The sequence below is a fragment of the Styela clava genome, chromosome 3, assembly GCF_964204865.1.
Source record: "Styela clava chromosome 3, kaStyClav1.hap1.2, whole genome shotgun sequence".
Lineage (NCBI taxonomy): Eukaryota > Metazoa > Chordata > Ascidiacea > Stolidobranchia > Styelidae > Styela > Styela clava.
This window is the reverse complement of record NC_135252.1, coordinates 10,615,596-10,631,013: the sequence shown is the minus strand read 5'-3', so window position 1 is coordinate 10,631,013 and position 15,418 is coordinate 10,615,596. Positions and strand designations below refer to the sequence as shown.

The window sequence follows — 15,418 nt, the reverse complement described above, 5'->3', positions numbered from 1 at the left end:
CTTTGACTATATCCAGATATCATTGTTACAAAGTAATTATTACATAAATATACAATAATGGCCAAGAGTTTAAGAAGCAAATGGAAGAGAAAAATGAGAGCTAAGAAAAGGGAGAAGAATGCACCAAGAGAGCTCGAGAAGCTAAAGAAAATTTTGGCATCGAGTAAAGATTGCAAAGATGTAATTATGACTGAAGATGTTTGTCAAATTCAAAAAGGTTCAGAAATAAAGGGAAATTTGAAAGTTGGTAAATCAAAAGATGAAGATCAAATGGAAGTTGAAAATAAAAGAGATAAAAAATCGATGCTTGATGAAAATGGACAATATCCTAAATGGATGCATGGGCGTGCTATAAAAAAAATGAAACAAAAGCGAAAAAAGAAAGGGAAACTTGGCAACAAGAAGTTGCTAGCTTGGTAAAACTATTATCAAAAAAGGAAAATGTGTTGGGCTTGATTTCCACTCCTGTCAAAAAGTGTTGGGTAATTGTCTGATGGGCAGCTTTGAAGATATACCATGATTAACACAGCATAACAAAGATACTGTGCTTTTCTATTGTACAAAAAACCTACATGTTCAAACATTGCCATTACCCCCTGAGACTTTATAAAATGTGTATTATTCTTTCATTCTGGACATTAAAAATATTATTTGATGTGAAATATTATAAATTTCGCTCAAAGCAGTTAAAGTGAACGCTCTGTCACCTTTATCAATTATATCAGTTTTGAGATTTATTGTGAGCTTTTTTGGTGGTAGTTTGATTTAATGGCATATTTACAAACATTATACTGCGACTGACGCCACCCTTTCTAATTCTCAAACATGCTTGAAAAAAGCATGTCAGGGTTGTATTATTTAATAATGATCATATCCAACAGAATTCAATACATTATTTTGCTTTGGAAGCTGGTTTTGCTATTTTTCCATATCCACATGATTATCTGTTATTGCTTTTTCCTTGAGAAAAAAATACCCACACTTATTTGTAATCAATGATGGTTGGTTTTATAAAATTGAATGTTATGGTATTCTGGTTATTATCAGAGAAACTCATGCAACTCTCGAGTCTTAATCTTATAGCAAGCAGTTCCAAATGATTCAATGTTTCATCTTTTAAGCTGTGTACTATATTCAATGAACTTTTGGTGTCAATCAATATCTCTGTTTTTCTTTAGGCTAGACACAAAGTAAGATGAGTGAATATCAACATGTGAGAACGGGAAAATTGCTTTTAAAAGGTGAAAAGAGAAAAAAACATAAAGAAAAGAAGCACAAAAAACACAAGAAGAAGAAAGAGGATCCAGAGGAGATTGAAAAAAGAGAACAAGAAAGACGTGATGTTGAACTACACAGTGGATGGTGGCAAATAAAAACTGTAGAAAAAGTCAAAGGGAATGTTTCGATAGAATTCGGAAAAGGAGCATATGTTTCAGCAATGGACAATGGTTTGTTCACATTGGGCCCTCCTCATGCTGATGGAGAAGGGCCATCACCCACAGAGCAGCTAACAGGCATTCCTTTGTCTGACACAAAAGTGGCTTTTAAAACTGGTTTTGATAAATATCTTGGAGTTGAAAAGAATGGTAAAGTAGTTGGAATAAGTGATGCCATTGGACCCAAGGAACAATGGGAACCCATTTATCAAGAAGGAAAAGTTGCACTTCTATCATCAGGAAATAATTGTTTCATGTCGTATGACGAGGAAGGTGATATTGTTGCTTCCAGTAGGACAGCTGGTAAGGAAGAGATTTTGCAAATTCGTTCAAATGCAGAACGGATAGATAAAGTGGACGATACACCAGTAGAAGAAAAGGTTGACAGCTTGAAGGACTGTGAAGTTAATTATGTTAAAAAGTTTCAGAGCTTTCAAGATAGAAGGCTCAGAATTAATGAAGATGATAGTTCTAAATTGGACCAAGCTAAATCTTCAGGAAAACTTCATGAAGCACTACTTGACAGAAGATCTAAGATGAAGGCAGATCGCTACTGCAAAGTGTGAAATTTGGCAACATGCGGCATATGCTGTAAGTCGAATGAGGAAGAATGTGTATAGCTTGGAAAAAGGGGGGTCTGTTACGATCGAGGAAACAGTTTTCATTGCTGACGTGGCACAAAATATATATGAATTCTACTAAACATCACTTTGATAGCCATAGGTTGATGAAGACGTGCTTCAGATCATTCACAGAAGCACTATACAGTATATATAAACGACACATGACACAGTGTTACTGATATTTTATAGAGTCTAAAATGTATTGTTTTCAAATGTTGCGTTTTGTGAATAGAATGTTACGCAGTACATGCTGAGAAATTTTTGATGCTGGCATGAAGCATAACTAAGGCTTTATTGAAACAGCTTCATATTCATAGGCTTTGTGGTTATGACTATTGCAAGTTAACAATGACAGTGTGTTTTTCTACCTGATAAATATATGTGTGCGCCAACAATACACATGGCATTTTGATGAGAGTATGTTGGTCTTTCAGAGTGCTGTCGTTGGTTGTGATCCAGACTATTAGACACATTTACTGGCATTTCGTTGTTTTATTTCATTCAAAAAAGTTTTTTATAATTAAAAACGGAGAATAGCAATTGTGAATTTTTGACTATACTAGCCGGCATTTTTACTAGCCAACCTTAATCTTTATTTTCCATTGCTCTTTTCAATCAGTTGCTATCCACCTTCACTGATGCTTGGATGGATTTCATAACTTAAGACCAATTTTTAGAATGGTATCATGCCTTTCCATTTCACTTTTTTTTCGCCCTCTTTTTGGATTTGTGATCATGATGCTTTGAGTGTCTTTTTGCAGCACCTTTACTGTCCGACTTTTCCTGTTTTTCTTTATTTTTATCATCGAGATCAAACATCGCATTTCTTATAAAACGTTTTGCAGTTTCTTTTTCTAGCTTTGGAGCTTTTGCTCGGTCTTCTATTTCTTTCACTTTACCCATGTATATCTTTATCCTATCCAATTCTCCTTTAATTGGATGTGTTCTGGGATTGACTCCCTGAGTTATCAGATAAGTCCAAAACATTGAATTGATGGAGTATGCTGAAACAAGTTCTAGTTTTGCAACATCCAAGGGTGTAAGGTCTTGAAGTATCTAAAAATAAAGTGAAATGAAATAAACTATATTGTGCGACACTGATCTTGGCCATCATTAAAAGGTGCTATGAATGTTTGTGATGATGTGGTACAGTACTATGACAATGAAGACCCAAAACATATCCATAATCCAAAAACAATGGTCTCTCAATTCAGAAATTGAGTCAGTTTAATGAGTAACAAGATCGTCATGTAACATTCTGATATTAGAGTGGAAGCATAATTATATGCCCACTTTACCAAGAACTTCTAGTTTTGCAGGGGCCTCCTGTAAAACAAAACCGAAAATGAGTCAACATGCAAAATTGACACATACCAGCATACAATTAACTTGACCCTGTAATACAGTACAGCAGTATGGAGATACTGAGAAAGTATTTGCGTCATTTAAAAGTTAACTCTCGAACTATCTAATATTATGAGATTGGGCATTTAAACTCTTAGGATCTGACCATCCTATTACAGATAATGTATTACTGAATTACCGGTATCTTATAGTATTTAGCATTTATACAAACCTTATTACGCGGCGTGTCCAACAAAGGCTTGATAGCACTTTCCACTTTATCAAGGGAATCGCTGAAACTTTCAAAACATTCTTCCAATTCATGAGGAATATCCTCGCCCTCACTGGAAGACATCGTACTCACTGATTTGGTGTGAAACACCAGAAAAATACAATACAACGCATGAAGCCGGAGTTCTTGAAAATCGGCCACTAGAGGCATATCTTTTAATAACCTATCAAACCGTGAATACGGTATATACTACAACCAAAGCCGTTATATAATGGCTCTGCTATTACGATCAAACCCTGCGCCAGGGGTCACCAAACTTTTTTGACCGAGGGCCAGGTATGACTCAAACTTTGTTTAAAACGGGCCGGACAAATATTTTTGTCAATGCAATACAATAAATTCACAAACGTTGGGAAATCCACTCAATTCAGTCAACAATATAAATTATACAAGTTTTGAATATCATATTTTATATCGCAGAATATATATCAAGAACATCATAGCAACCCAAATACTGTATATAAGATTTTTAGACAACTATCCTGAGGTTAGCTGTTAGCAAAACAATTGCTGTCATGAATATCTGCATGTAAGCAGTACAAAAGGGTTAATGTGACTTGTGAAATTTGAGTTTAGCTTTCAAAATTTTTTCAATATATACTATTGAGCAGTACGTGAGAGATTACAGTACTATTAGCGAAAATGTTTATTTTAGCACGAGAAACGTACACAGCAACAGTTTTTGCAGAAAACGTTGCCGGTAGAGAATTTTAGCCTATTTTATCACAGCTATTTTCTAGACTAATTTTTGATTACTGCAATTAAAGTATATATTTACGATTAAACTACAACTCCTAGGGCTGAATAAAAAATGATGATTGACTTATTTAATTCATACTTAAATTTCCGAAACACAAACAAAAACACGAATAGCATTCAAAATCGCGAAAACGAGGTATATTGTTTACAATCACGAGGCACGACTGAAAATCTGTCTGAGTGACAAAAATGTATGGGCGATTGCTAAAAGGTCTATTGTTACGCCACGTTTTGCATCTTGCTAATTGGCCAATGTTACGAAACAAACAAAGAAGTCGATGCTCGGGGAACCATCCATCGGAAAAAAAATTAGTCATTCTATCGTGTTATTGCGGGCCATATGAAAGGACGCCAGGAGCCAGATTGTGCCCGCGGGCCGTAGTTTGGTGACCCCTGACCTGCGCTATCATGCAACGTTTTGTCCAACCCCATGTTATTCGATGTCATGTAATTTTAATCAGCGATATTTAATCCTAATTGTATATACAATGTTGTATCATTGCGTTTTTTGTTTTATTCGGAGACAAACCGGTTTCAAAAGAACAATTCTATTTTTATTTTGGAGTCGATGAGACGGCTTAATCATATGTCCAAGCCCCAGACCACCTCGTCCGGTTACCAGTCCATGTAAGATATGGGATCAGTAAGCCAGTTATTTGTTTTAGATTGATGGACTTTATGATGTAAGAATTCTTAACCGACGACCAGCGATTACGTAGTCGTAAACCATCCACATAATTATCCCCGCGGGATTCGAACCTGAGAACCGAAGCAGGGTAATCAAAGGTGCGATGACAAGGATATTCCTAACGCCTAGCACGATGCGCCACACCACAGAGCCACCGAGCAATGCCGCACAATAGGATGTTCTGATTTACTTTGATATGTTAACACGACATTTCATTTCCAAATTGGAGGACGATGGACCTAATCCGAAGCTAAAGAGCGATTACGTGAACAACACAACCACCGCAAGCAGTCGGACAAAACCCGTCGCACATAATCATTATTTTTAATGAGATTCTCCTAACAAGGAATGAACTAGGTTAACAGCACAATAAAATGCGAAATATTATGATAGGTAATCAATTTTGGATGAGACACATTGTTTTTTTACCCGTGAAATTACTGCATCTTAAAGCACTCAACACTAGCAACCCCACGTACTGTACGATGTTCTAACTCGTTTGTGCGAAATGGGTTAATTCTGTTTACACTTTTGAAGTTTTGTCCAGCCTGTTAGCTGTCAGCTTATACGGTACAGTTGATACAGTACTGCAATAAGTTGGTAGTCTATTTCTGTAGTGCGGCGAGTTACATTTCATACAATCTAATACGGCAGTATGTTGTTTGCAGATATGATAGTATAAATTGAGCCAGTCACATAATTCACGACATCGGCAGATTGGTAATTGCCACATTTGCATGGATTTTAATGCAATCAAATGAATGAATGATGATGGACGTGATGTAACATAAATATATTTCAGCCTATACAGATCATAATTCAGGAATCACTACCGAAATAGGAATGGATGAATTAGTGGACGATGAATTACATTTAGCAGTAAGAGTTGGGGATTTGGAGTCTACCATTTGTGCTCTTCAACAAGGTAACATTAATATAAGTTAACATTAATACTGTAGTATTAGAATATGTTGAATGAGGAATAAAGTACGGTACTACAGGTAAAGTAGACAGAACTAGGATAGTATGCATATCTGGGACCCAGAGAGACTTAAGTACTAAAGTATAAATTTATTTCGACTCCATAATCATATAATAAACGATAAAATAACTGATAAAAACAAAATTTTTATCTAATTTTCCAGAGTCAGGGAGTGGGAAATAGGTATCTGTTTATATTACTATGTCGTTTATAGTCTGATAATATATATATTGTTTTCTAGGCCTCAATCCCAATAATATTGGATTATTTGAATGGAGTTCCCAACATGAAGCAGCTCATAATGGAGATTTTGACATTTTAAAGGTGAACGTTTACCTCCTATATTATATGATGTTTCATTAAAGTGTAGTGAGTCATTCAATTTGGTACATGCTGTGTTAACAATTCAAATCTCTAATTAGTTTTGTCAAGATTTCATTTTTATGACACTGATTTATTCAAAAGCTGATTATCTTATTTAGGTTTTATTGCGGTATGGTGGGGATCCTAATTGTAAAGATTTGTTGAATGGATCTACTGCATTACACTATGCAGCATCAGAAGGTCACTCAAAATGTCTCGAATTACTCTTGTCAAATGGTATGAATAGAACTTAAGTTTAATTCCAAGTACCGAGGTATTACAAGCACCGAGCGATAACATTCGTACTGTATGCACCTTGTCATTGAAACATAATACTTACTTAAAAGTGCCGAATCACTGGTATAACTATCTATGCATTGAAATATTTAAATGTGTATTTAGCTGGCAGTCGTCTTGATATACAGGGTGTCCATATGAATTGTATGATAAATCTTCGAAATTGTAAAGATATTTATACACATCATGTGTATTAGATTTTTATGAAATGTACATTGTAATACTTTCAGGTGGAGATGCTAAAATCAAGAATGACAAAGGTCAGACAGCTCCTGATATAACTCGACATAAAGGGTGTAAAGAAGTATTTGCCAAATATGGAATAGGTTTGTTATATTCTGTTATTCCCTCAGATGTACTTGAATTCTGCTCTGGTCATTGCTTTTTAATTCGTATTTACTTTTTGTAATGGCAAAATTAGGTCAAATTAGGCAGCATCACCAATTCACCATTTGCAATGATGGAGAGCAAAACAGTGGACACAAAGTGAACTTATGGATCGTTTGCAAAATTATTGTTAATGTTGTGAAAACGCTCTGCTGCAATTAATATACTAATCGACTTCAAAATTTCAAACTTTAAGATGAAAAAAGTCGTTGGAAGGCTATTGCCTTTCTCAAATTTTCATTACGCCACTAAAATATTCTGGATTTTATAGTTCATGGGCACACCTTTATATAACATTCATACAATTCTTTTAACATTGATATAAACTTCGGTGGCTAAATATTCATTTCACCTTTAAGCACATATGAGCATTATTTTTTTTTCATAGATGTTACAACCTCAGTTCACTTTGAAGATCAAACCAAATCCACCGAACAACAACAATTCAATAAGCACCAGAACAAAAAACATTCTCAACCATCTCCATCTAGTTTTTCAAAATATACTTGTAAATCGACTCTATCAGATGATAGTTATGAATCGGGAATTGGAAGTAAAGCATCACTGACTGACTCTGTTAGTGTCTCAAGTGTCAATTCCAAATCGGTTGAATTTAAAGGTATTGTTGTTACACTATAAATATGATTGTGATTTTCAAGTTGGTCAAAGAGCTCAATTAAAAAAAAATTCTTTATTTCATGCTGCAGAAGACTCATCTCCAAAATATGTAGGCTATATCTTTTCATCTTATATAGAATATTATATATATATCCAGCGAAAAAGTTAATTCACCATTATATGTTATGAATGGCTCAATTTTACAGTGGAGAATTTGGTAAAAATTGGTATATTGGATGGTTCCATTACATTTGAACCCACGTACATTTGAACCCATGACAATTGCACCTGTATGCTATTGCACCTATGGAATTTTTTTTTGTTTCACGGATAGTTAAACCCATACTAACCCTAACCCATGGGTTTTAGCACCCGCATATAGACTGAACCCGTGGATATACGCATGGGTTCAAATGTACATGGGTTCAAATGTACGGTCACCATATTGGATAAATATGATAAAATATCTACAGTGATATTAAAAAAGCTATTACTCTATCTATGCGTATATTGCATAGAATATAATTGATATAATATTGCCACAATATTATATCCGTCTTCTAAACATGAATATCATAACCATAATAATAGCATAACTTATGATAAATCTCCATTTTTTGTTTGTTTGATAGAGGATTTTTGTTCTATCCTTAACTTTTTCACCTTTTTGCAGGAGATGTAAGATCTCTCTCATCAGGGACACCATCATTATCTTCACCTTGCAAATCATATTCATCTTTTGGTAGTTTGACATCAATTGGTTCTTCGATAATATCTGGAAATGACGATTGTGAGTTGTAATTGACTAATTGTTGTAGGCTACATACTGGCTATTCTATGATTGATGATAATTTAGTTGCATATTAGACACGTTTCATTTTTTTAAAAAGAAACAGCTTTATTGATTGTAGAAATCGTGTTAATTCATGGGGTTTGGGATAGAATAAAATTATATTTTAAAATAAGCACTGGGTTCTAGTTTTTTGATGGTGGCCCATACTTGACACCCCTTGGCCCATACCTCACATGATAATTTTTTTGCGTAATGACATTTTTGTGGAAAAATTCACTTTCCTCCAAAACTAATTCTGAGAATCTCAAAACAATGTTCGGAATGGTTAGCTGTTTTGTCAAACATGCAGTGAGTGAAAGAGTGATTATTTAGTGCAAAGGACTAACACGGTATAGCTTACCAGAGTTTGGTGGCCCATACCTCTCCACTTTCCCCTATGCCTGTACATAATCTATGGTATAATAAGTTTACATGGAACAAAAATAAATGAGATATCTAATAAAATTCCACATTTATTGCTGGTATCTATCAGAGAGATATTATTATTGGACACAAAGTGGATCATTTTTCCTAAATTATTGTGGTTGTTCTAATGGTGCACTCTTTTCTCTGCAAGTATTGAAGTGATTGATACCAAATTTTCAAAACGGAAGAAGTTTCTTATTTTCGAATTTCTTCCAGTCCAACCTGATATGGTTCTAATATTCCTCCTCGAATTTTGTTGGTTTTATAATTCATGTTTTTATATTCATATGAAATATGGCCTTTTATTATAGCTTATCAGTCATTTGACCTTTTGTGTCCATATATCTGAGCATGCCCTCCTCATATTTTTTGAATAAACTGTTTTAAATCTTATACCAGTTATTTGGTGTATTTTTTGTGTGGTCAAATCATTATTTTTGATATTTAGGTGCAGGATACATTACAATGGCTTTTCAATATAATAGTAAAACATCACATTTGAAAGTTCGAATTGTAGAAATTGTTCTCACATGCTTGTTGCCTCTACATAGAGGACGTAAGGTTTGTATATAGTGGTTATTTTTGTTTTGATTTGCAACCATTTGCCTGAAAGCCAAAAACAATTGACTAATTAATAAATATTCGAAAGTTATTGTTCATTTCATGTTCATTGGGGTTGGGTTAATACAGTACGATTCAATTTCATAATACTCAGTAAACGTTTTTGTCTTTCCTGTTCTTACTATAAATTATTGTATGTTTGCAAATTACAGACAACTTTATGGGTTCAGCAAATATGCTTTGAGCATCAGGATATTGATTTGGGTAATCTTACGTAGGTGATACCACTAAGCAAACAATTTTACTATTTGTAGTCGTCATAACACAGGCATAATGTGTCTTGTTGACAAGTCTCCAACAATTGTACTTTCTGGAATATGCTGAATATTTCAGAATTTCCGATAGTTTAGGCGAACTTTAGTAGGGTGTGTTTATGTATACTATGTTGAAGTAGGTATGTTAATTGTGAGCGTGTGATAGGATGTAGTACTTTCCAAGCTTGATCTATCAATAAAACATGCTTTTTTGATCGAAAATAATTTTCATTGTTGGAAACGTAAGTCTCCGTCAACACAATGAATCATAAGCTATAGAAAAATACAGCTATAGAAAAGTTTTCATAGTACAATGTGGTCTTTGAGGCGTTACACAAGATGATGCGGTTACGGTAATGGGGTTTACTTTACACAATAAAACTTGAGTAAACATAGATACTTGACTTTGATTTATGTTTGAACAACGTCAAATTATTTCTCTTCCCATGGCCTTTTAGAATTTTATCACTCACAATAGTGAAGAAATATTAAAAATATTCTTTTAAGTATTAAAATGAGTATGGTGTAACGCGTAATATCATAATTAGTACCATATTATGATTATTTAAATTTTTAAATGTAAAACGATGTATCTGTTGTAACTTGTATGTATATCTGTTTGTGTATGTATTTTATTTGTCTCAAAATTTATCAGTGACCGCATGTTGAATAAACATTATATGATGGGGTGATGCTCATAATCTTGTTGCCGCAAAACACAGTTGTGTGACATGTATGACTGCCATGTTATAATGGGACAAAAATATTCAAGTAAAATTCTAGCACAATACACAAGACAAGGGTGCGGCACTATGGCGATATGTATAAAAGTCAGTTAGAGATAGGTCCATTTTCCAGGTTCGGTGTGAAAGAATGGATTGATTCTGTAGTATTATTTTAATCTAATACAGTTTTTCTTCATTTTCAGGATGTCAGTTTGATGTTGCATGTTGGGGGAATAATACACAATCACAATGAAATACAAATCGTAGATAGTCAAGTACAACGAATGAAAACAAAATCTGAATCATTCAAATTACATCCCGGAGGAGATCAAAATGAACCTATTGAAGAAAATGATGGGTATGATATTATATTGCCAATATAACAAAAACACAGATCGTTGAGTATTTGGATGCTTTTGTCTCTCACATATCTAATCAAATCACATTTGTATTGCGTTACAATTTAATTACAAATGTAGTAGGACCTCATAAAGTGTTTTTTATTTATCACTTATTCAAATTTTGTTTTCTCTGTATCAAATTTGTGATTAATCTGGACTCCATATCTAGTCTATGTCGAGAGTTTTATCTAATAATTGCTTTGTAATTTTCAGTTCAATAAAAACCTTCTGGAACAACAGAACAGCTCATATTCAATTTAAATCATCTCTTGGTATAGAATTTTTGAAGGTGACCAAAGAAGTTGTAAAAAATTATTCAATTCAGGTAAAAATTTTGGCACTCTTAACTTGAGTATTGAATAATTGTATTGTGTATTTTAATTAGTATGGTTTGCTCAAAACAAAGTACTAGCATTTTGTTTGATTTATCATGGAAAAATAGTCAAAACAAATACATATGTGCAACTTTTGTTTTCTAAACTAAAGCAATGTCCTTAATATCTGAATCAGTGTTTTGCAACCTCTTTAGGCCTGTGATCCACTTTTATCTGCGTTTTTTTCATACAACCTACCAAATTGCTGACACGAAGCTTCCATACATAAAAAGCACCAATTGTTGAAAATTTTTATTCGTGTAGATGTATCTTTGTTCAATAAACCATAGGGCTATACTTTGGGAAGACTTGGTCTGGGAACAGTGACAACCCGAAAAGTGCTGTTTTTGGTTAATTTTATATATTGAGTTTGCCTGTAGATATACTTTATAATCTTTTTCTTCAGGTATCAGTATGCACCCGACAGAGAAAAAATTTATTGAAAAATTCAAGCAATAGTATTCCACTTGCAACTGTGGAATTACCTCTAAAACAAGCGGTTAAAAAGCTCATGAAGGTATATTGTTTATTTTGAAAACCATTGCTAATCCCCTCATTTTATATTATTATCAAAATGCATAAACTTTCATGAAATATGGCCACGAACTTCATTGAAGTATTTTTATTTGTTTCAGCATTGATAAGTATACTCCCTGCATCTTGTGATATGTTAATTTATATTAATTAGTGCTAAAATTAAACTGCATTTTCATTTATAGTAGGTATTCCATTTTCATCAGTATCCTCCACTTCATATGCAAAAATTTGAAAGTTTTTTAATCGTTTTTTTTTATCAAAAATTTGTTAATTTGTGTATTTTTGGGAATGATTGCGATCTTCTTTACTTTTTGACGGTTATGACATCATGCTTACAGCTAACCTTTTTACAATCTTTCTAGGAAACTTATGAGTTGCAGTTATGTTATGTTCCTGGGATTACCAGAAATACAGAAAGAATAGAACAAGTTTTATCAGAAATCGTGATCGAAAGTGGTAAAACACGATGCCCATCTGTTTACAGTGATTCACAAGTTCAAGGGAATTTTAACGAAACATTTGAAATGGAAGAAATAGTAGACAGGTGAGATAATGATCTATGTTTTGCATGCTTGAATTCTTTCTGTATTTTACTTTGATTCTGAACATTTCTAATTAAATCGTTAAATAACAAAATTATGCCAAATTTTGCATTGTTAAAATAAATAATTATAATCATTAATTCACTACAAATTGAGATTTCGTTTCATAAAATTCAATTAGGTAACCTTGTACAATAATCCATTGATCAGGTTACTGGTGCTTGTTTTCTGACTTGAAATTTTCTCTTGAACTCTGCCTATAATATTGTTTGCAATTCAAAATTTATTGTAGATCACATACGAAAAAGGTTTTATTAGTAACCTCTATGTTTCATAATCTTATCATACACAGATCTGCAAGTGATGGAGATTTAAAACAAGTGTCATCATCTGTTCATAATTCAAGAATTATTTCACAGTCAAGCAGTAGCTACGATATACAAGAGGAAATAGAAAGGTGAAATATCGATATGTAGCAATGAATAGTTATTGTAGGAGATATATTGTTTCAGGAACCTTATTTATCTTTCCTGCAGGCAATTTTTCCATGTTGGCTCAATTAAATTTTTCATATTTATTTAAACAATTCTATCATTTCTTAACATAATCATACATAGTAGATATATCACGTGTGTGATGGCTGTGGCTGCTATGGGAAAGCAACTCAATCAATTCTAATAATTGGGGTTTTGAAATATCAGTATTCTATGTAAGTGAAGCTCATATCTGAATCACTTTTTATCGTGATATAGCAATACTATTAGCTTTGTTTGCAGTTGGATCTACATAAAGATAAACTTATTTCCAAAATACTGTTTTCAGTGATGATGGAGTTTGTCTGGAAGAAGTTAAATCTCATTCAGTACCAACAAGTCCTCAGGTTAAAATAAAACTACCTTTGAACACAAATAAGAATAAAATAAGGTAGAGTACATCATTTTTAAGTCGAGTAAGTTATACAAAAATGTTAAAAGCATATTACACAATATAATTTTTGCTTTTAGGGAGACCAAAATGAATATGCCTGAAGATGACAATGAAGCAGGTATGTAGTTTCAAATTTAATAAATAAAAGATAAGGTAATCTGTTTACTAAACAGTCAATCTTTTACTCCAATATTAATTGACTTTAAACGATTAAATCTGTTAACATTGAAAATAAAAGCATGGCTGGCCACATCATAAATTCGGACCTTATGAAGTATGCGCACCAAGATGGCGCACAACCTGAACTCAGATTGTGTACCAGGTTAGGGTTCAAGTTATGCGACCGGCATCTTGGTGTGCATACTTCAGGAGCACCATAAATTCAGTCATGTTGTTAATTGTTATCATTTATGTTGGCAAAAAAAAGCTCACATATTGATTGCATTGAATAAAGATGCATATATTACAAAACATATCTTAGTCTAAATTTAGTGCAAAATAAATTGAAATTGTATTTTCAACGTCTTGCAAGTGTGAAAAGTTTAAAAACCTCAGCTTTAATCAATTTTCAAATTTTGGGTCGGTGCCATGTTCGGCCAGTTTAAAATATATTTTTTTTCAATTTGCACTGTAAATACACCTGGTAAAAGTCTTGTTCCATTTTTCAGTGCATAGAAAAGCAACTAAAGGAGACAGGAAGAAGAGTCTTCGTAGGTTAGTGATTTCACAAAACACGAGTATTAGCACAGATGAAGAGATGGGATCACAAGAAAATATTCCACTTGAAGTTTTGTCGCAATCCAGTATGAACAATATCGGTTATGCCGAACAAAAATTTACAAGTTTGACAATCGAAAAAGGAGACAAAACACCAACGAGAAGTCCTAAAGTAATGAGAACTCGAGTGATGAAACATGTACGAACTCATTCTACAGATTCTTCAGAAAATGTAAATGAGAATACACAATATTATAAACAAAATAAAAGCTTAAGGCATCCACATTGAGAGGCTACTTAAAGTAAAAAGAGTTTGCAGTAGAGGTAAAAATGTATGTTTTCTGTGAAATATGGGATGTTGCAAAAAATGATTTTATTTTATGACTTGCATTACTTTTTTCTACCTTGCAGTGTTTTGTAATCAAATATAATTGTAAATTTATTTCATTTCTTCCCAAACCTCATGTTTTATCTGATTTTTACTAGAATTTAATTTTTTCCAATGGTTGTTGACACCATAGAATCCTGGCACATTGCGGGCAGGTATATTTGGGCTTTTTGAACTGAGTAAGTTATATATACATGTATCATAATATCACTAACACAATCACTAATTAACGGGTTTTGATACAACATTTAAAGTATGGCTGCAGTTCGGTCAGAATATACACTTGGCTTCGAACTCTAGAGCCATTTGAAAAACGACTGGACTACAGGGTGAAATTATTAATCGGACATATATATTGAAGGAAAACAAAGTTTAAAAATGAAAACTTTGACAAATGCAAGCCTCCTGTAATTACCACAGCTCTGCTTCAAAGTTTGTGCCAATATGCATATAACTATAGCTAAATACTATCAAAAACTTGCAGTCTTGAACTGAACCTCTTTTTGTACTTTGCCCATTTTGAGTATTATATGAGTTTTCTACCAAATAATAATCACTGTATATTATTGACATTGCAATTTTATAATATTTATATTCCACTCGCTGTATTTTACTGTTGGTGCCTTTTCTACTTTTAATCTTATGTTTCTACCACTGTAGTAAGGTATTATATTTTATGTTACACGAGAATAGAAATTTATCATTGAAGAAGGTGCAATTAATTCAATATGTGGTATTTGGTGTACAAGGACATGAGCCACAGGGAATCCATTCAACAGAATACTGTAGAATTGGAAATAGCTTCCAGTGATGGGTGCAGGATCAGTTGAAAGTGTCAGTGATGGATCTTGTTTATCTACCACGGCACTAGCAAATTAATCTGGT

General features: G+C 33.3%; 4 protein-coding genes across 4 annotated transcripts; 3 read left to right on the top strand and 1 right to left on the bottom strand.

Annotated features, from left to right (window-relative positions):
- LOC120342274 (protein LLP homolog) lies at window positions 1–1,178 on the top strand. Its single transcript, XM_039411042.2, has one exon. The coding sequence runs from the start codon at window positions 58–60 to the stop codon at window positions 418–420; it is 363 nt and encodes a 120-aa protein (XP_039266976.2). The 5' UTR covers window positions 1–57; the 3' UTR covers window positions 421–1,178.
- A 17-nt stretch (window positions 1,179–1,195) lies between these two features.
- LOC120342272 (protein FRG1-like) lies at window positions 1,196–2,305 on the top strand. Its single transcript, XM_039411040.2, has one exon. The coding sequence runs from the start codon at window positions 1,196–1,198 to the stop codon at window positions 2,000–2,002; it is 807 nt and encodes a 268-aa protein (XP_039266974.2). The 3' UTR covers window positions 2,003–2,305.
- A 226-nt stretch (window positions 2,306–2,531) lies between these two features.
- On the bottom strand, window positions 2,532–3,809 carry LOC120342273 (nuclear nucleic acid-binding protein C1D-like). The gene is made up of 2 exons (XM_039411041.2): window positions 3,636–3,809; window positions 2,532–3,115 (listed from the first exon to the last, which is right to left on the bottom strand). Exons 1-2 carry the CDS (start codon window positions 3,756–3,758, stop codon window positions 2,759–2,761), a joined length of 480 nt encoding a protein of 159 aa, XP_039266975.2. The 5' UTR covers window positions 3,759–3,809; the 3' UTR covers window positions 2,532–2,758.
- Window positions 3,810–5,783: 1,974 nt separating this feature from the next.
- Window positions 5,784–14,447, top strand: LOC120342968 (uncharacterized). Its single transcript, XM_039412027.2, has 15 exons — window positions 5,784–6,067; window positions 6,366–6,448; window positions 6,607–6,724; window positions 7,015–7,110; window positions 7,560–7,790; window positions 8,463–8,579; window positions 9,496–9,608; window positions 10,851–11,005; window positions 11,262–11,373; window positions 11,829–11,939; window positions 12,322–12,503; window positions 12,854–12,958; window positions 13,324–13,425; window positions 13,506–13,546; window positions 14,097–14,447. The coding sequence occupies exons 1-15, from the start codon at window positions 5,986–5,988 to the stop codon at window positions 14,432–14,434; spliced, it is 1,986 nt and encodes a 661-aa protein (XP_039267961.2). The 5' UTR covers window positions 5,784–5,985; the 3' UTR covers window positions 14,435–14,447.
- The last annotated feature ends 971 nt before the right edge of the window (window positions 14,448–15,418 follow it).

Bases quoted from the DNA above. Each gene is read 5' to 3' on its own strand.
- LOC120342272 (XM_039411040.2), top strand. From the start codon at position 1,196: ATGAGTGAATATCAACATGTGAGAACGGGAAAATTGCTTTTAAAAGGT.
- LOC120342274 (XM_039411042.2), top strand. From the start codon at position 58: ATGGCCAAGAGTTTAAGAAGCAAATGGAAGAGAAAAATGAGAGCTAAG.
- LOC120342273 (XM_039411041.2), bottom strand. From the start codon at position 3,758: ATGTCTTCCAGTGAGGGCGAGGATATTCCTCATGAATTGGAAGAATGT. The intron at 3,116-3,635 runs GTTTGTATAAAT...CTTTATTTTTAG, and splicing joins TGGACACGCCGCGTAATAAG to ATACTTCAAGACCTTACACC.
- LOC120342968 (XM_039412027.2), top strand. From the start codon at position 5,986: ATGGATGAATTAGTGGACGATGAATTACATTTAGCAGTAAGAGTTGGG. The intron at 7,111-7,559 runs GTTTGTTATATT...TTTTTTTCATAG, and splicing joins ATTTGCCAAATATGGAATAG to ATGTTACAACCTCAGTTCAC. The intron at 11,374-11,828 runs GTAAAAATTTTG...CTTTTTCTTCAG, and splicing joins TAAAAAATTATTCAATTCAG to GTATCAGTATGCACCCGACA.